At 49.1% G+C, this 20,368-nt stretch overlaps 1 protein-coding gene across 1 annotated transcript in view; it reads right to left on the minus strand.

The window, feature by feature from the left end:
• LOC128832396 (collagen alpha-6(VI) chain-like) overlaps positions 1-20,368 on the minus strand; it is a 104,598-nt gene that overhangs the window by 25,602 nt on the left and 58,628 nt on the right. The window contains 7 exon segments of the mRNA XM_054019738.1: positions 735-770; positions 8,636-8,686; positions 8,879-8,941; positions 13,647-13,709; positions 15,510-15,572; positions 17,398-17,460; positions 19,162-19,197. Of these exon segments, the coding sequence (XP_053875713.1) occupies positions 735-770; positions 8,636-8,686; positions 8,879-8,941; positions 13,647-13,709; positions 15,510-15,572; positions 17,398-17,460; positions 19,162-19,197 (375 nt within the window).

A 20,368-nucleotide genomic window follows, 5' to 3' on the forward strand; every position in this document is an offset into this window, starting at 1 on the left:
ATCACTTACGCAATACATTGATGTCATACTTCATATGTAACGCACAGCACAAAAGTCTAGTTAATAGTGTATTTTTCATACACATAGCTTCAATAGACTATGTATATCACACACAGCTTCATATACAACACTACAAGACAAAATGCAAAAGTGCATCTAAGGCTGTGCAAGATATTATCTGGGGATTTTTTCCGGCACTTTCTTTGGATAACTGTGCTTTGTAACTGCTGACATGATCTGCTACCTGCTCCACGTTACTGACAGGAAGAAGTGGGACACATACTCCTAAACCTGCAGGCACAACACATAGCTATTCCTAGATTTAGAGAATTATGTTCCCAGAGACTATTTCAGCAGATTTCTAAATGTAAGATTTGACTCCACCAACAATCTCAGAAATGACACACTAATTAAAATTGATAAATTTAAAAACAGTTTAAAATTTCCAAGCAATATGGTGACCAGACAAGAATTTTTTTAACCCTTTAGTATCAAAGAATTTCAGATGTTGACAGATAAATCAGAACTTTCTTCCTATGAAACATCAAGAATGTTTCTTTTATTCTACCATTGGAACTTATTTCCATCCTTAAAGTCTCCACTCTTTTATCTTGATTTTATGCCAATATAATTGTTAACTGCAGCAGAGTTCTGTTGGTGCAAAAGTGGTGTAATGGAGGGGAGACTCAAGTCTATTGATCAGAAAGCTACAACATTAATGTGAAGTACGATACCTTCTGTCCAATATCTCCCGTGAATCCTCCTTGTCCCTGTTATTTACAGTAAATAAGATAAAATTATCATCACATTGATATTTCTACTCAGTTTTTTCTACTATATTTGACTTTTCAGAATCAGACACATAACCCAATAAATAATAAGCAGTAAAACTGGCAATGTGCTGGAAAACAGTATTATTGTTGCTATCTATTCTTTTTTTGAGGTGCTAACATGGATTATACAAAATGCAGAAGACGACACTGCCCTGATGCAAGAAAAGACGGTTACTCACCGTTGTAACTGTTGTTCTTCGAGATGTGTTGCTCATATCCATTCCATTAGGTGTGTGCGCGCCGCGTGCACGATCGTCGGAAGATTTTCTACCCTAGCAACACCGGCGGGTCAGCTGTGGAGCCCCCTAGAGTGGCGCCTTCATGGCGCTGAATATATACCCCAGCCGACCCGGCGCCCCCTCAGTTCCTTCTTGCCGGCTACTCCGACAGTGGGGACGGGGGGCGGGTTTGGAATGGATATGAGCAACACATCTCGAAGAACAACAGTTACAACGGTGAGTAACCGTCTTTTCTTCTTCGAGTGCTTGCTCATATCCATTCCATTAGGTGACTCCCAAGCCCAACTTAGGTGGTGGGGTCGGAGTGAGACATTGCTGTGTGCAAAACCGCTGACCCGAATGCAGCATCGTCTCTGGACTGCTGCACTAGTGCATAGTGAGCTGTAAACGTGTGGACTGATGACCAAACCGCCGCTCTACAAATGTCCTGTATCGGAACATGTGCCAGGAAAGCAGTCGAGGAGGCTTGGGCCCTCGTGGAGTGAGCGGTGAGGTGCGGTGCTGAGACGCCTGCCAGGTCATAGCAAGTCCGGATGCAAGAGGTAATCCAGGAGGATAGGCGTTGTGAGGAGACCGGTGAGCCTTTCATTCGGTCGGCCACTGCAACGAAGAGTTGCGTCGTCTTTCTAAAGTGCTTTGTGCGGTCAATATAGAAGGCCAGGGCCCTTCGTACGTCCAGGGAATGCAAACGTTGATCCTGGCGAGTGGCATGTGGTTTGGGATAAAAGACCGGGAGAAATATGTCCTGGTTGATATGAAATGGAGAAACCACCTTAGGGAGAAAGGCAGGATGTGGACGAAGCTGCACTTTATCCTTATGGAAAACTGTATAAGGGGGCTCGGATGTAAGCGCCCTGAGTTCAGAAACGCGCCTTGCTGAGGTAATGGCTACGAGGAAGGCTGTCTTCCAGGATAGATACAAAAGTGAACAGGTGGCTAGTGGTTCAAATGGAGGACATGTCAGTCTGGAGAGAACCAGATTAAGGTCCCACGTCGGGACGGGCTGACGCTGTTGTGGGTACGTCCGGTCTAAGCCCTTGAGGAATCTAACGACCATCGGGTTAGAGAATACCGAGGACGTGAATTCCTCTGGGTGAAAGGCTGATATAGCAGCCAGGTGAACTCTAATTGAAGATATCGCCAACCCTTGCTGTTTTAGGGAGAGGAGATATTCCAATATGAGAGGAATAGGTGCCTGCAACGGGGGCGTGGCTCGTTGTTCGCACCAACATGAGAACCGTTTCCACTTGGCCAGGTACGTAGTCCGTGTTGAGGGCTTCCTACTGCTCAGCAGAATCTGTTGGACAGAGTGCGAGCATTGCCGCTCTGCCTGGATGAACCATGGAGCAGCCACGCTGTGAGGTGGAGTGATTGCAGGTCGGGGTGACGCAGCCGACCGTGGTCCTGAGAAATGAGATCCGGACATAATGGAAACGGGATCGGTGTTTGAACCGAGAGTTCCAACAGTGTGGTGTACCAATGTTGTCTCGGCCACGCTGGAGCGATCAGAATTACCTGTGCCTGGTCTCTGCGCAATTTGAGCAGTACCTTGTGGACCAGAGGAAACGGAGGGAAGGCATAAAACAGGTGGTCTTTCCAGGGAAGGAGAAACGCATCCGAGAGGGAGCCCGGAGCTCGACCTTGTAGGGAGCAGAACACGTGGCACTTCCTGTTGTCTCGAGATGCAAACAGGTCTATCTGGGGAAACCCCCACCTCCGGAAGATGGAATGTATGATGTCCGGATGGATAGACCACTCGTGCGTCTGGAAGGACCTGCTGAGTCGGTCCGCTAGAGTGTTCTGGACTCCAGGGAGGAACGATGCCGTGAGATGGATTGAGTGGGCGATGCAGAAGTCCCACAGGCGAATGGCCTCTTGGCATAGAACTGACGAACGTGCTCCTCCTTGCTTGTTGATGTAAAACATGGCCGTGGTGTTGTCGATGAGAACTAACACACAACGGCCACGTAGCTGATTGAGAAATGCCTGGCACGCCAGGCGCACCGCCATCAGCTCCCGAACATTGATGTGCAGGGCTAACTGGGGTGCAGTCCACAGGCCCTGGGTATGGTGTTCGTTGAGATGGGCGCCCCAACCCAGAGATGAAGCGTCTGTGACCAGATGCAGAGAGGGTTGTGGGGCGTGAAATGGCATCCCTTCGCAGACCACATTGTGATCTAGCCACCAGGTGAGGGAGGTCAGGACCGAGTTCGGGACCGTGACCACCATGTTCAGGCTGTCCCGATGTGGACGGTATATTGATGACACCCAGGTCTGGAGTGGGCGAAGCCGAAGTCTGGCATGCCTGGTTACGTACGTGCAGGAAGCCATGTGACCCAGCAGGGTAAGGCACGACCTCACCGTGGTAGTTGGGAAGGCCTGTAGCCCTTGAATGAGGCTCGTGATGGTGCCAAAGCGGTTGTCTGGCAGGATGGCTTGTGCACGTCTGGAGTCTAGAACTGCGCCGATGAAATCTATTCTCTGGGTAGGTTCTAGAGTGGATTTGTCCTTGTTGAGTAGGATGCCCAACTCGTTGAATGTGTGCACTATTCTGTGGACGTGAGCTTGAACTTGCTCTTTGGTGCGACCGCGTACCAGCCAGTCGTCTAGGTACGGGAACACCTGTATCTCCTGCCGACGAAGGTACGCTGCCACGACAGCCATACATTTCGTGAACACTCTTGGGGCCGAGGATAGGCCGAAAGGAAGGACTGCAAATTGGTAGTGCACCGTGTTTACCACGAATCGCAGGAAGCGTCTGTGAGGTGGGTAAATTGAGATGTGAAAGTATGCGTCTTTCATGTCGAGGGCGGCGAACCAGTCTCCAGGATCGAGGGAAGGGATAATGGCCCCCAAAGAGATCATGCGGAACTTCAACTTTACTACGAATTTGTTGAGTCCGCGCAAGTCCAAGATGGGCCGCAGACCTCCTTTGGACTTGGGGATCAGGAAGTAACGGGAATAAAATCCCCTGCCCCTTAACTCTATCGGAACCTCCTCTATGGCCCCCATGGCCAGGAGGGTAGAAACCTCCTGTATAAGAAGTTGCTCGTGAGAAGGGTCCCTGAAGAGGGACGGGGAAGGGGAGTGGGAGGGGGGGATAGAAGAAAACTGGATAGCGTATCCCTTCTCCACCGTGCGGAGGACCCAGCGGTCCGAAGTTATAAGGGACCAAGCACGGTGGAAGTGGGAGAGGCGATCCCGGAAGGAGGGGGCTGGATCCTGGGGGATGACTGGGGCGCCGTCCTCGACCGCACCTTCAAAAGTTCTGCCTGGGGCCTGAAGGTGGTCTAGGTGGCCCTTGGTTTTGGCCGGGTTGAGGGCCGGTCCACCTTCTTCTACCACCTCGCCCTCGCCTCCGGGTCGAGTCCTGTCTCTGACGAGGCGGGGGGGGGGGGTAGAAGCGCTGAGGCTGCGGCCTAAATGGTCTGCGCTGAGGGCCCACAACATGCATCCCCAGGGAGCGCATGATTGTTCTCGAGTCCTTGAGGCTCTGCAGGCGAGAGTCCGTCTTGTCCAAGAACAATCCATGTCCCTCAAAGGGCAGATCCTGTAGGGTTTGCTGCAGCTCCGGAGGCAAACCCGAAACCTGAAGCCAGGAGATCCTGCGCATAGCGATACCCGAAGCCAGGGTCCTCGCAGCTGAGTCTGCTATGTCCAAGGAGGCCTGCAAGGAGGTCCGAGCCACCTTCTTGCCCTCCTCTACCATGGCTCCAAACTCTTCCCTGGACTCTTGGGGAATCAACTCCTTAAACTTCCCCATAGAGTTCCAGGAGTTAAAATTGTAGCGGCTCAGTAGCGCCTGTTGGTTCGCCGCTCTAAGTTGCAGCCCTCCGGCTGAGTAAACCTTACGGCCAAACAAATCGAGCCGCTTAGCCTCTTTTGATTTAGGCGCTGCAGCCTGCTGGCCGTGGCGCTCTCGTGCGTTCACTGATTCCACCACCAGTGAACACGGTTGGGGGTGGGTATACAAGTACCCGTAGTCCTTAGACGGGACAAAGTATTTCCTTTCCACCCCTCTCGCTGTGGGTGGGATAGAGGCAGGAGTTTGCCATATCGTATCCGCATTCGTTTGAATCGTGCGGATCAGGGGTAACGCCACCCTCGATGGGGCATCCGCTCCAAGGATATTCACGATCGGGTCGTGCACCTCCACTATCTCCTCCGCCTGCAGGTCCATATTACGGGCCATCCTGCGCAGAAGATCCTGGTGAGCCCGAAGATCTATTGGAGGTGGGCCTGTGCACGATGTGCCCGCCACTGCCTCATCCGGAGAAGAAGAGGAAGATGCCTCCGGTGGAACAGGATCCAAGGGCTGGTCCTGGTCTCCCTGTTCCTGGGCTGGAGCATCACCTGTGCCTGGGTCCAGGGCGTCAGGTGGTGCGGACCCAGAAGCCTCCATGCCCCCTGGCGGAGGCCGAGAAATGGTGGACTCCGGGGCCCCTCTGATGGAGTGACCGGAGCGAGAGGTCGAAGCAATTGGAGCCCCTTGCGCCTGATGGTACGCCCACGGGGTCCAAAACGACCAGTGAGATGGGCCATGAGAATGGTCCCGTCGTGTCCTGCCAATGTCCCAAGTCCTGTTCCTCGGCTTGCCCCTGAGGGGGGTATGCCGATCTCGAGAGGTCCTCCGAGGAGTGGGACACCGATCTCGATGGCCACGGCGGTGCCGAGAGCGTCGAGACGATTCCCATTGGCTGCGGTGCCACACGGTGCCGGTCCGGAGATGATCTATCTCTACGCGGTGCCGGCGATCGGTGCCGGGACCGCGACCGGTGCCGATGACCTCGTCGGTGCCGGGAGTCGGATCTGGACCTCGACGAGGACCTGGAGTATGCCCGGTGCCGGGAGCGGCCTCTCGACGTCGAGCGTCGACCGTAGCGGTGCCGAGAACTACGTCTCGACGTTGATCGGTGCCGACGATCATAGCGGTGCCGAGACGTAGAGCGGTGCCGCGAAGAAGATCTTGGCCGCGAGTACGACCGGTGCCGAGGCGATATTCGGTGCCGGGACTGCGAGCGGCGTGGGGACCTGCTTCGGGACCTGGATCGGTGCCGAGGTTCCAGCCCTTGCGATGGAGGGCGCATCAAGGCAGGTTTCCCCCTCGACTGGACCGGGCGAGTCAACGGTGCAGTCGGTGCCGGTGGTTGAGGCGGTGCCGGCTCCGTGAGAGCTATTAAGTCTCTCGCCGCCGCGAAGGTCTCTGGAGTCGACGGAAGGCACGGTATCACCGCCGGTCTCGGTGGAGACGCTATCTGCACCGGACTCAACGGCCTCGGCGCCGGAGTCGACGGTGCTGGAGGCACCTGTTTCCGGTGCTCCACCGGCGGACGCGGCTCTACCCCCGGCACTGGGGGAGCTGGCGTCTTCGGCACGGATATCCCCGTCTTATGGGCTTTTTTATGTCCCGGGGATAATGACCGGCGCCGAGGCACTGCTTGCGGTGCCGACGAGGTCCGGTGCCGAGGAGGCTTGTCTGACGCCACTCGCGTGGTCGTCATAGCCGGTGCCGCCGGGGCACTGCGCACCGAGGTGCTAGGTGCCGGGGCCTGACTTGTAGATGGAGCGTCCGGACTAAGTGCCGCCTCCATCAGGAGTTGCCGGAGCCGAAAGTCCCGCTCCTTCTTGGTCCTTGGTCTGAAGGCCTTACAGATCTTGCACTTATCTGTTTGATGGGACTCTCCCAGGCACTTCAGACAGGAGTCGTGCGGGTCGCTCGTGGGCATAGGCTTAGCGCAGGAGGCGCACTGCTTGAAGCCGGGAGCGTTGGGCATGAGCCTGGCCCCGCGGCCGGGGGAGAAAGGGGGAGACGACCCCCTTAATCCCCTGAACTACTTAGAACAACTAGAACAACTTTTAAACTATTTAACTATTTAACTATAAACACTATAACTATAACTATAACTATAACTGTGATACAACAAACTAAGCTAGGGAGAGTGGAGAACAGCTAAGCAGCGCTCCACAGTTCCAACGACCGTCAGGGGCGGTAAGAAGGAACTGAGGGGGCGCCGGGTCGGCTGGGGTATATATTCAGCGCCATGAAGGCGCCACTCTAGGGGGCTCCACAGCCGACCCGCCGGTGTTGCTAGGGTAGAAAATCTTCCGACGATCGTGCACGCGGCGCGCACACACCTAATGGAATGGATATGAGCAAGCACTCGAAGAAGAAGCTTATAATTTAAGCGGAATGATACAATTGATGCATAAAGGGCCAGATCCAACTCCTGTTTGAGTCAATGAAAAGACTGCCGTTGATTTTAATGGGAGTTGGATTGCACCCAAAATACATCTGCAGACCAGGAAGTTTAGAGCCCAATCCTGCTATGTGCGGGTTACCCTAAATTCCCAATGGGAGCACCTTTCTGGATTAAGTCCTTAGAACACATGAAGTATTTGGGGAGGGGGAATGGCAAGAGGCACAGTAGGGGTGTGACAGCATGTTACTAAAGTGGGATAAGCTTGCCAGAAGAAGGGAGTTTAAGGTGAGGTTTGCATTAATAGGGTTAAAAGACATGGATGGAGAAGTTCAGGGAGTCTGGCAGTAGTTACCCAGGACAAAAGTGTTCCGTTCTCCTTTATTTTATTCAGACTTATATCATTTAAAATTTATATAAAGAAGCACTGTACTTTACTGGGCTAGTCATGTGCTCCTAATTGCATTGATAAATTAAAAAGAAGTGACTATGTAAAGATGAAATACTCCAGGATAACTTTACTCGTTTTTCCTAAACACAGACAGAAACTGTACAGTGAACGGGCACTGACTAGGCTGTCAGGCATCTGTGGCTATGACAGAAAGATTTGATATATCAAAATATTAGACCTCACAGTTCAGAGTAGAGGGGACTGGAAGCATTTTTTGGAGTAAATTAGAACTATTCTCTGATTAGTTTTAGTGCGGCAGAATTTTTTCTCTCATTTCAAAAGAGGTTTTGTAAATAATGATAAATGTAAATGTGAACTTATTTAACTGTAAGATGTATCTAAGCTATATAAAATAGATCTACGGAATGATATATAATCTGATTCTATCCCTCTCCTGCATCCTTCAGGTGTTGCTTGTCTTTTCAGACTGGAAGCCCTTCAGGGCAGGAACAATATCTTCCGGAGTGTGGACAGCATTAAAATGTTGTTATTGTAACAGTAACAATATTAAAATAATGCTCCAATAAATAATTAGGGTTATTATTACTATTATATTTTTACCTTTTACTCTAATTTTAAGAGTTTATAACTTATTTTCTAATGTTTATACGTTGCCATAGACACACATGGCAATTGCTAGACAAATAAAAACAATCCCCCCCCCCACACACACACACACCCAATGACTTTACAACCTATGGCCCTAATCTTACAATATGATCCGTACTGTGGATTTTTATAGAGCCCCTGCGAAGTCAGTGAGTGCAGAAGTCTGTCTGTGTGAATCAGATTGCAGGATTTACATTAGAGATGATAATGAAACAACTTTTTTTTCCCCTGCAGTTTTCGCTCTCACTAAAATAATGTAAAAACAAGTTAAGAGTTTACATTTCTTTTTCCTTTTTCCATGTTTACCTTTGCTCCTTTCTTTCCTGGTCCACCATAACCAGCAGCACCATCTTCTCCCTGTGAATAGACAGTTATATTTAAATCTGTTTTTTCTGTCTGTGCTTTACTCCAGCTATTAATGTCTATATTAAGTCTCTGTGTAGCAACCCAAATGTCAGGAGGACAGAGAGAAGTGACAGGATTGGCAATTTATAAATTAAGGACTAGATTTTGGCCATGCACTGCACATGGAGAGAATAAAACACAAACCTGAATTCCCCGTTGACCTGGTGGCCCTCTTGGTCCCGTCGCTCCAGGATCACCATATTCTCCCTGTTAAATGCAATTAATATGATCTCAGACTTGTAAGTAATATCTTTTAAACCCACAGAGCCTGATTAATCTTCTATCCAACTGATTTTAAGAATACTGTAGAAGCTACAATCCTAAATATAAATATAAACAGTAAATCTCACTTAATTACTTATGATTAAGGGTGCGTGTCTGTCATGAAGGTCATGGAAGTCACAGATACCATGACTTTCCGTGACCTCTGTAACTTCTGCAGTAGACAGTGTGGCTGGCTCAGGGCAGCCCCTAGGCCGCCAGCAGCAGCAGTTTGGGTGTGTGGGAAGGGGCTCAGGGCTGGGGCAAGGGGTTGGGGTGCAGGGCGGCACTTACCTTAGTGTGGGGGCGCTCCCCGGCTCCCACTGGCATGTCCCTGCAGCTTCTAGGCAGAAGGACCAGGGGGCTCCGGGCGCTGCCAGCAGGGGCGGCAGGTTTGTATAATTTTTGGTGGTGCCCAGTACAGGTCCAAGTCCCATATCGCCCCCTCCCCCCCACACCTGCCTTGTAAGCCAATCTAACACCTCACTTAACTCCTTACTTAAAGTCGTCCCAGTTAACGTTGTTTTGTTGTTACGTTGCTAATCAATTAGAGCAGTGGCTCTCAAACTTTTTTTTCCACAGACCACTTGAAAATTGCTGAGGGTCTTGGCAGACCACTTAATGATCTTTCCAAATGATGTATGTACCATTAGCTAACTATCGTAAAGCGCTTTTGTAAAGCTAACTATTGTAAAGATAAAAGTGCTATATAACCCCCCCAATAATAATTAACTTTTTTGTTCTACACATAAAAGCACACAACTCATATTTTAATATCAGTAGTCTTAATCTTTCTAATGCGATGGATGTGGCCTCTCCCCCCTGCCACAGCAGCCTGCAAGCTGGGATTGGGAAGAAGGGTGGGCCTCTCCCTTTCTCCCCCACCACAGCAGCCCCTGAGCTCAGGCTGGAAAGGACATGGGGTCTCTCCCCTGCCACAGCAGCCACAGAGCTGAAGCTGGGAAAGAAGGGGGTCTCTCCCCTGCAGCTGCAGCCCTGAGCCTCTTTCTCTGGCCACCATAGCCCTGCACATCCCAAATTCCTCCCACCCCCTCTTCTCACACCACTGCCCCCTCCTACCTACTCCCTATTCCCCCCCAAGACCACCACCTCACCTTACACGTGCATCTTCTCCAGGGTCCAGGCACCTAATTAGAGGAGCCACGCCTGTGTGGCTCCACTAATTAGGTGGGTGGCCCTTCATTCTCTCATGTGCGGCCGCCCAGAAGTGCACCTTAGAGGGAACTATCCGCGGACCACCTGAATGGAGCTCGCGGACCACTGGTGTCCCATGGACCACAGTTTGAGAACCTCTGAATTAGAGAAAATGCTCATTTAAAAGTTGCCCAATGCTCCCTTATAGTGTTGTTTGGCAGCCGCCTGCTTTGTCCACTGCTTGCAGAAAGAGCAACCCATTGAAGCTAGCTGGTGGGAGGTTGGAACAAGGTTGGGCCAACAGACCCCCTTATCAGCTCCCCTAAGTTCCCTGTGCAGCTGCCGCCCAGCAGGCTATCAATTGCTGGGCAGTTCAGCTGTCCCTCCAATCCACTGCCCTGTGCTGTTCCTGCCCTCTGCCTTGGAGCTGCTCCGGGAGCCTCCTGCTTGCTGTGCAGGTAGGGTGACCAGATGTCTCGATTTTATAGGGACAGTCCTGATTTTGAGGTCTTTTTCATATATAGGCTCCTATTATCCCTCACCCCCTGTCCTGATTTTTCACACTTGCTGTCTGGTCACCCTATGCGCAGGGGAGGGGGAAGAGGGGTGCTGTTGTCAGTGTGTCCCCCTCCCCCGTTCCTGCCCCCCCCCCCCCATCTCCACAGAGCTTGCTGGCAGCAGCAGCGGTCTCAAAATTTCTCTCTCTCTCTCACACGCACACACACACAGTCTCTCTCTCTCATGCTGTCTTCCTCCCTCCCCCTCCATTCCTGCTGCCTTATAGAGTGTGAGGCTGCATTAACAACAAATGTGTTCACCATTGAGGGCTCAGCCAAGTGCTAGTTCATCATTTAGCAGTAAGGCATATCTTGGAAAATAGCCCACCACCTGACTTCCACCTAAACCAAGCTTCCCAATCATCATTGCTGTGTACAGTATTAAATTGTTTGTTTAACACTTATACTGAGTATATATATATAAAATACAGTCTTTTGTCTGGCAAAAAAAAAAATCCCTGGAACCTAACCCCCCATTTACATTAATTCTTATGGGGAAATTGGATTCGCTTAACATAGTTTCACTTAAAGTAGCATTTTTCAGGAACAAAACTACAACTAGGGTGACCAGATAGCAAGTGTAAAAAAATCAGGACACTTTTTTTTTGGGGTGGGGTGATTAATATAGGGGAATAATTGCCTATATAAGACCTTCGGTCACCCTAAGCCCAGGGCTCCCTAACACAGCTCAGCTGACTCAAATCCCACTAACCCTGCGCTTAAACTGCGGTGCACACTCACCCAGAGTGGCCACTGACTCTCCCGCCTGGCATTATAACCACCCCCACCCCCGCTGCGGGAGATAGTTGGGGGGCACATGGGAAACTGCCCCACATCAAGGCCCCTGCTCTCTGCTATGGACCCCTCGGTGCCCTCTCCGCCTCCAGCCGCTGCAAGCTGCAATCCCCGGCCAAATGCCCTCGTTGGGTCATGGCTGCTGTCGGACAGCGGCCCAGGCATGGCGGCCGCGTGGGGGCAGCATGGCGGGGGCAGGAGAGATATTTACTCCGTTGGCGTGCACAGAGTCCAGCACTGAACAGAGTCCGCGTGGTGAGTGGGGAGCGGAGCTACGTGGTCTGCGGGGTAGGGCGGTGCCGGGGCCCCCTCCAGCCACCTGGAGCCAGGCAGCGGCAGCTCCCTCAGTGGCGCTGCGCCGCCACTTCGGGGCAGGCTTCTCCCCCAGCTCGCAGCTACGCCGGCTCGCTGCACTTCCCGGGATGGCAGGTGCCTAGGGTGGCGTTCTGTCCTGATAATATTGGGATGTCTGGTCACCCTAACTACAACATTAAGTGAGGAGTTACTGTATATTTTTTAAAATAATGTAAAAATGTGAGGGCTCTGGGGTGGGGCTGGTGATGAGGGGTTTGGGGTGTGGGAGGGGCTGAGGCAGAGGGCTGGGGTGCAGGGGTGAGGGCTGTGGATGAGGGGTTTGGGGTGTGGGAGGGGCTCAGGGCTGGGGCAGAGGGTTGAGGTGCAGGGGGTGAGGGCTCTGGGGTGGGACAGGGCTGGGGATGAGGAGTTTGGGGTGCAGACAGGCTGCCCCGGGGCAAGGGCCAGAGAGCCCTCTCCCCACAGGCAGAAGCAAGCTCCGGGTGAGGCCCCCCCCACACTTCCCCTCTGCACCACACTCACCTTGCACCACTGTCACTGCATGTGCTCCTAGCGCCCCTCTCAGGTACAGGAAGCCCCCTTGTCTCCCCTGTGGTGGGTGCCGGGGAGGGGGAGGGCGAGGGCTGCTATCACATGTGCGCCTCCTCCCCTGCTGCTGCCCCTCACTGTAACCTCAGTGGGGTTGGGAGTTGGGTCTGCCCCATGTCCAGCGTGGGGCAGGAGCGGTGACTGTAGGCAGGGGGCCCCCCTGTGCTGTGGAGGGTCTCATTGGAAAATGAAAGGGTCTGAGGGGGAAGGGCAGGCTCAGGGTCAGCCTGCCATGGCTATATTGGTGGGGGGGCACTAGGACTCTGTGGCGGCATGTAGCTGCAGGCAGACACAGGGATGATCTGCTCCAGGGACCTGGGAAGGTGAGCGGGGGCAGCAAGTAGGTGCCAGGGGACACTCGGGGGAGGCGCGTGGGCAGGCGGGGCCAGGGGACAGACCCGGCCCTGAACCTTGGTAGCTGGGCTCCCAGGCCCTGAATATTGCTGGAACCCGGGCACCATGAGCCCATCTAACTCGCCGCCTATGGTGCCTGTGCCCGCAGGCACCACCCCAGCAGCTCCACTGGCTGCTATTTCCAGCCAATGGGAGCTGTGGATCCAGCGCTTGTGGCAGGAGCAGCACACGGAGCCTGCCTGGACGTCCCTCCCCTAGGAGCTGCAAGGGCCTGCCTGTCAGAGCCAGGTAGGGAGCCTGCAGCCTGGCCAACCCCCTCCCCCAGTGCCAGAGGGAATCACAGGCCATGCACCACCTCCCCCACACCCCCAACAGCAGTGGGGGTCCCGGGCTGTGTGCCGCCACCACCCACCTTCCCCACAACACCAGCGGGGGTCCTGGGCCGTGTGCTGCCACCACCGCCCGTATCCTCCTCAGCCCCAGCAGGGTAGCCTGGCCACCCCCCTCCCAGCTCCTGTGGCCCCCTCACCCCCCCCCCAGAGCGCCCGCAGCACCCCCAGACAAAGATTTAGTTAGGAGTATATAGTAAAAGTCATGGACGGGTCACGGGCTGAGAATTTTTGTTTACTGCCTGTGACCTGTCCATGACTTTTACTAAAAATACTCATGACTGAAACGTAGCCTTACTTATGATTATGCCCTGCTCTTGAACTGTGCATACAGCTGCCACTGACGTCAAAGACCTGAAGTCGTTCAAAAAAAACCTTCCATTGACTTTTGCCTGAATGATTGTTTCAGGAGCAGGCTCAAAGGCAAGATCTACAGGTGGGAACAAACAAATTAACTTTTAAAACAACAACAAAAGTGGTTAAAGGAATGAAACCTACTTTATTTCCTCTCATTCCAGGACTACCAGGACTCCCTTTTGGACCTGCAGCTCCCAGTTCACCCTGAAATTAAATGAACATATGATACTTAGTGAGAATTTGGGGAAAAAAACCAAACAAATCACTTTGCTTCTTTTTGCAACTTGTAACAACCATATAATGATGTTCAATGGCCCAGTTTCAACATACACCACCACATTAGCACTTCATGTAGAATGACAAGAATCTAGTCTCAACTGTGCCACCTGTGCTTTTCCCATAGACATCTGGCAGGCAGCAAAAGCAGTCAACATCAATAACATTTAGATTCTTTGCTTCAAGTCTAGACCAAACATTTATTTTCCTACCAGCATGGCAGCAACATTGTACAAGATGAAGGCCATTCACTAGTTTGACTGGTACAGAACATTTTTTCAGTATCCATCAAACGTTGCTTTCTCAATTCCAGACAAATAGAGACGTGTTCATAAAGTGATTATACTGTAGACTTAAAACCTATTCTTCGTTCATAAAAAAAAATAATCCAGACAAAGTTACTACTGGCTTCTCATCCACACAGTCTCTATATTAGTCATATATAAACCAAAACGGCCTAATTCTGTCTTTAGTTACGTGGATACAATCTCCACTGCTTTGTAGCAGGTTTATATGGATCATAGTGATTTCAATGGGAGTTCCCCACTCCCATCATAAACAGAAGCAGAATTTTGTCTCCTTTTTTTATTTTGTCACAGTGGCCACATCTTTCGAACACAAATCTACCCAAACAACATATATGGCTTGAAGGAAGTTTACACGAGAGAATCAGGAGAAGACCCATTGTTAGCTTCAGGGAACTCCCTAACACAGTTTCTTCTATTGTTGAAACTCGGTGTGCCTAGCTCTTTGAGTGCAACGGTTTTCCAGAGATTCTGGTCACAAGAAAGGTGGCAACTTGTCAGAAATAAAGACAATCCTGGAAGAAATTAGGAATCTAGCCTCTCTGTATGGTAAATTGACCATAAATACTTTGGAAACATGCAAAATATAGCTGCTCAGTTAAGATGCAAAGTGCCAAATACAAAAAAGCAAAGAGAGCAACAGAATCAGACATTTCTTTTAGACAGTACTGCCAAGAGAAAGGAAAATACGGCAACTAAGCAAATATAAATGTTAGGTGAGATTTTAAAAGTACTCAGCACCTCTCATCCCATTGATTTCAATGGGAATTTCCCCCCCAACGTTTGAAAAACCCAGCCTAGAAAAATCAAACTGATAATTGCTCCGCCTGCCAAATGGAGAGCAGGAAGAAGATTTGGATAGCTTTCTTGTTAAATTATCTAGTAGATGGGTCCAGATTCGGTGGCTGTACCGTGGTTCAGACTCAGTGGTGCAGTTTCTGTGGCTCTCAAGGTACCAGTTACAGCTTCCCGAGTCTCATAGTTGTATGTCATTTAATTAAACACTATCATAAAGCAAAAGTTCTGTTATTTTCTAACTCTTGAGTAGTTCATTTTACAATCTTAAAACCATTATTTTAATCTATGTTTAGCAATATTTATGCAAACCCACACACACACACACACACACACGCTCCTGTACCCTTAAATAAACTGGTGGGTCATGACAGAATATAAACGAATTTTTATATACCTATTGCAGATTTTTTTTCCTTATAATGTAAAACAGTTTAGCATTGCTCTGAGATGTTTAAAATTCCTTTAGCCTCTTACGAATACATTTCTCTCTGACAGAATAGCATGATACACTGCACAGGAATTTTGAAACAAAGAATGCAGTAAAACAGCAGTAAAAATGGAAGTCTCCTACTGGTTACACACACAGTGAGTAGAACACTAAATGAACTTCACACAGTATTTTTACCTGAAGACCTTTATTTCCTTCACTTCCTTTCTCTCCTTTGACACCTGCAATTCTTCTTTCTCCCTAGAAGGTATGTTAGATGACAGAAAATCCAGTTAACACACAAATGCATATATTAAATACCCTGTCTTATGAAATAACACCGATTAGCCCTTTATATAGGCTTTATGTCTTGAAAGTGCTCTTAAAACAACACCTGATTCATCCTTATATCACAGTGTGAGAGGTATTCTCCCCATTTTACATACAGGGAAACAAAGATTCAAGGGCACAGCTACTCTCCAGCTGCATACGGGAGATGAGGGGGGAGGAAGAGCAGGGAGGACTAGGGAGATCTGTAGGGGGAAGGATGGGAGGAATCCTGTCCAGATGGCAAGATACCCTCAAGGGAGGCTACTAAGATGTCAGCAAAGGTCCCCGGTGGTACCAGGACCCCCCACCAAAGCAAAACACAAAGCATTACAAATGTAAAGAAAAAGTAATCAGTCAGTTCTAGCACACACAGCTACAGACACTGGGTTCCCATAGCAAACAGTCAGTCAAGAACAGGAGTTCAGCTACCCCCAAGTCCCTTCCTGCTGAAGAGGTCCAGGTGCACGCAAGAACATAAGAAGGGACATGCTGGGTCAGACCAATGGTCCATCCAGCCCAGTATCCTGTCTTCTGACAGTGGCCAATACCAGATGTCCTGAAGGGAATAAACAGAACAGGGCAATTATCAAGCGATCCATCCCCTGACGTCCAGTCCCAGCATCTGGCAGTCAGAAGATGGGGCAATTTGGAGGGGATGAGATAGGTTTGCTGAGAAGGATGTGGATTCGCACCCATGGGATGGCCCTCTGGTGCAGCTGCCTCCCCAGCTGTTAGCTTCAAGGAAATCCCCAATACAGTTTCTTCAATTTGCAGCCCTTGTACCTGCAAGAGTGAATCTATATCCATATTTACCATGCAGGGATCTAACATACGTCTAAAAATCACACGGGGCCAAATTGTGAATCCCTTACTCACTCTGGTTCCACAAGCTATTTCACTGGATTACTCATCAACGCGAGGAAGAGGCTTCCAATCTGGGCCACAGAAAACTGTGGTCAGAAGTCCAGATCTAGATAGGAGGCATACTTGGGCAGTATTTGCTCAACAGAAGGGCAGGACTGGAACATCAGAGGTGTTGCAAGCCACAAAAGGCAGAGCTGTGAGGGGAGGGTTACACTGTGTCTGCCTTACTATGCTATGCCTGACTCAAACCAATGCTGCCAGTGCTTCACAGCCACCAACAATATATTCACTCACATGTTGACTGTGCTTTATAGAATCATAGAACTGGTAGGGACCTCGAGAGGTAATTTAGTCCAGTTCCCTGCACTCAAGGCAGGACTAAGCTTTGTGTGAGTATGGACACTGGGTCATATGATTTTTGGACATAGACTATTGCATTTCTCCTTTGTATTTCAAGTCCTCCTTCTCCTCGAAAATACCTAGATCAGCGGTTCTCAAACTGTGGGTCGGGACCTCAAAGTGGGTCATGACCCCGTTTTAATGGGGTTGCCAGGGCTGGCAATGGACTTGCTGGGGCCCGGGGCCAAAGCCCCATTGCCCAGGGCCAAAGCCCAAAGCCTACCACCCGGGGTCAAAGCCAAAGCCTGAGGGCTTCAGCCCTGGGTGGCAGGGCTCAGGTTATAGGCCCCCCGCCTAGGGCAGAAGCCCAAGGGCTTCAGTTTTGGCCCCACCAGGCTTTGGCATTGGCCCCCATGCCTAGGGCAGTGGGGCTCATGTGGGCTCAGGCTTCAATCCCCCCTCCTAGGGTCACGTAGTAATTTTTGTTGTCAGAAGGGGGTCACAGTGCAATGAAGTTTGAGAACTCCTGACCTAGATGAATGTTAATATTCACCTGGGATCCTGGAAATCCTGGTTCTCCTGGAAAGCCCGTCAAACCAGGAGCTCCTTTCTCCCCCTGTATTAAGAGACAGAATCTTGTAACAATTTTCTCAAGTGATCATAACAGTGACTGATCTGCCAGGAGAACAGTATGATATTTTCAATTTCTAATACCATTTATTTGGCATTTGAACACCTCTTTTCTTTTCATTAAGTGACGGTTCTCTAAAGAGTCAGCATTTAGATCAAATTACATTTCTTAGCATAATGTCTTCACAGACTATCAGCATATCCTACCATATTTTTAATAAAGTTGGTCGTTGCAACGCATGGATTTAAAAAAATTGTTTTTAAAATCCAGAAATTAAGAGAAGCTCATTTATTGCCACAAAGCAGGCTGAACTTATAACCAAGGCAGCTGGTATAAGACAAAATGCCTGAAACATGGTTTTTGAGACATAGTTTTTCAGTTTAGCAGTTGGACAATACCCTGCCATACAATTGTGCATAACTGAGGGAGAGTGCAAGGAGCCTCCTGCCCCGTTTTACCCCTCTTGAGAGGCACATCACAATTACAATTCTGCACTCACCTCAGCCCAAGGACTCGGTGAGGCTACCACATCTACAGACCTCAAAGAGGCAAGCAGAATGTGCATGTCTTCTGGATTCTATCCCATACTGCTCCTAACATGGGGCAGTGCCTATACAATGCAATCCAGTACTAGGTACTGTGCAACATAATGTGTCTTTATCTTTGTTTAAAGAGCAAAAAGTATTTTCTAAAGGAATGTTACCAGATCAAAAATCTTCTCAAAACAAACACACTTCTAATATTTCAGATGATTAAAACTGAAAATATTTATTCTGGTTTATTTTCAGTTTTTCATTTCTCTGCCTTTGACAACAAAAATCTCAGTTTCACTTTTAGTGTCTCAGTGCTGATTGAACTGAAAACACTGCAGGGAAATGATTATTTTTGTTGCCATGGAAAGTTACGGAAACTTTTTTATTGCTCTCAAGTTTTGTAAAAGCTTCTTGTCACAAGATCTCATTTAGACTCAAGTTTGATTTGATAGTGTCCTTCAAATAAAATATTATACATCCAAATTATTTCACTATTAATGCTCTACAGTGCCATATTTTGTACAATTTGGATTTTTATGGTGCTCGTTGTAGTTTGAGGGCCTGATCCTGCTCACCTCATACTTGCAAGCCTAGATTCAATAGTCCAAGTCTATTCAGCAAAGTATCTCAGCACAGGCTTACTCAGTACAATGACATTCCACAATTGTCACTCTTGTGTGTCACTCTGAAGCCTAGAACTCTCAGTGTGAAGAGATGAAAACAACTACAGGTATGGCTGAAAGCTCCTTTTGTTTATACTAGCACCAGGTTCAATCATCACTGGGATTGACAGTCTGTTATCATTCAATCTTGAAGTTCTCAGCCATTTTTGGCCTTTTTTTTTTTAAAATACACACACGACTTTATGGATTACACTGAGACAACAGCATGGGCTTTCAGCATGGGTTCTCATGAATGGGACTAGTTCTTCAATGGGACTTGTGCAGCATACGCATTGCTGAACTAGGACCCGTAAGTAGTATCACTGAACTCACTGATTAATTGCTTGCGTAAGGCAAGCAGGACTTATCCTTTATCCTATATGCTATAACAAATTTAAAATAAATATTGGACTCCCTCTGCAAATATTTTAGAAGGCAGGAAAGCTCCCACGTTAGTTCTACTGTAGATATGGAAAATTAAGGAAACCTACCTGTGGACCTGGTATTCCTCTTCGACCTTTTGTTCCCTGACACAAGACAAGATAGATGTTTGTTAGACATCTATTAGACCTCAGTTATCTCTCTCAATTAAATGACAAACAGTAGAGAAGCTGTGGCAACTATGTCAATTTTTTTTCCAGATAATTTGACGTTCACACAATGCTTTACTACGTGCTCAAGTTACTGTACATGCTAGAACAGTGATTGAGAGCAAAGCAAATGCGAAAGTTATTATGGATGTGTTAGGATATTACTTTGCTATCACTTTTGCTTACTGCTCACACGCTTCAGTCCTGCTGTGCCAAGAGAAGGACTAAAATATTCATGCCCTGTCCGCCCTGGCAAAACAGATGTGTTTATAACATTGGTTTTGGCAGTAGAGCTTAAAGACATTTCCCACCAAGCAGAGAGAAAGGTTCCCACCTCTTTAGTCTGTTCTTATTGGTAACTGCCTATGACAGAGTGCTAGGCAAGAAAGGCCGAGTCAGCACTCTGTTCACAGCAGCTCCAATCAAGCAAGGCAGAATGGAGCTGATTAAGCACAGCTGTGCCTAATTTGTGGGTGGGGAAGGGCAGAAAGGCTAATTAAGCCCTTAGGCAGAGCCCACGAATAGGTACAGAAAGGAAGTGGAAAGGGGGAAGCAAGCAGAGCTAGAGATTGCGCTCCCCTGCTTGTTACAAGAGCTGTATGTATTATGAAGGTGGTGGGAATCCATTTGTAAATAAACTGCACAAGGTGTTGGACCAGCACAAGAATCTCTGAATAGTTTGTAGACTGGGACAGAGGCAGGAGCCTGGTGGCCCCGCTACACTGCCACACCTGAAGAAAGAGTATGTTAATGCAAATCCTTATCTTTGCAGAATTTCTCTTTCTTTGGAAGGAGAAAAAAGAAGCAGAGAAGCGAAGTCATCAGCAAGCGTTGGGGGACAGAAACTGGGCAGTATTGAAGTAGGTTCCAAATTTGAAAGAAATGAGGAAGCTATTTTGTCTCTGATAGTCAGTCTGTTGTGTTGGATAGTTCTATTCAGGAGGAAAGTGTTTGCCTGGAATCAGAGGCTCTTGCTAGTGTTAATTTTTTCAGGGCAATCTATCAGATTTATTTATCTCATCTTCCTGCAGTGATTGGAGGCTAAAGGAGCAATCGATTAAGGTTAAATGTATGGACTCAGATCATTCTTTCTACCTTGGATTAATTT

Source organism: Malaclemys terrapin, chromosome 2, assembly GCF_027887155.1.
Source record: "Malaclemys terrapin pileata isolate rMalTer1 chromosome 2, rMalTer1.hap1, whole genome shotgun sequence".
Classification (NCBI taxonomy): domain Eukaryota; kingdom Metazoa; phylum Chordata; order Testudines; family Emydidae; genus Malaclemys; species Malaclemys terrapin.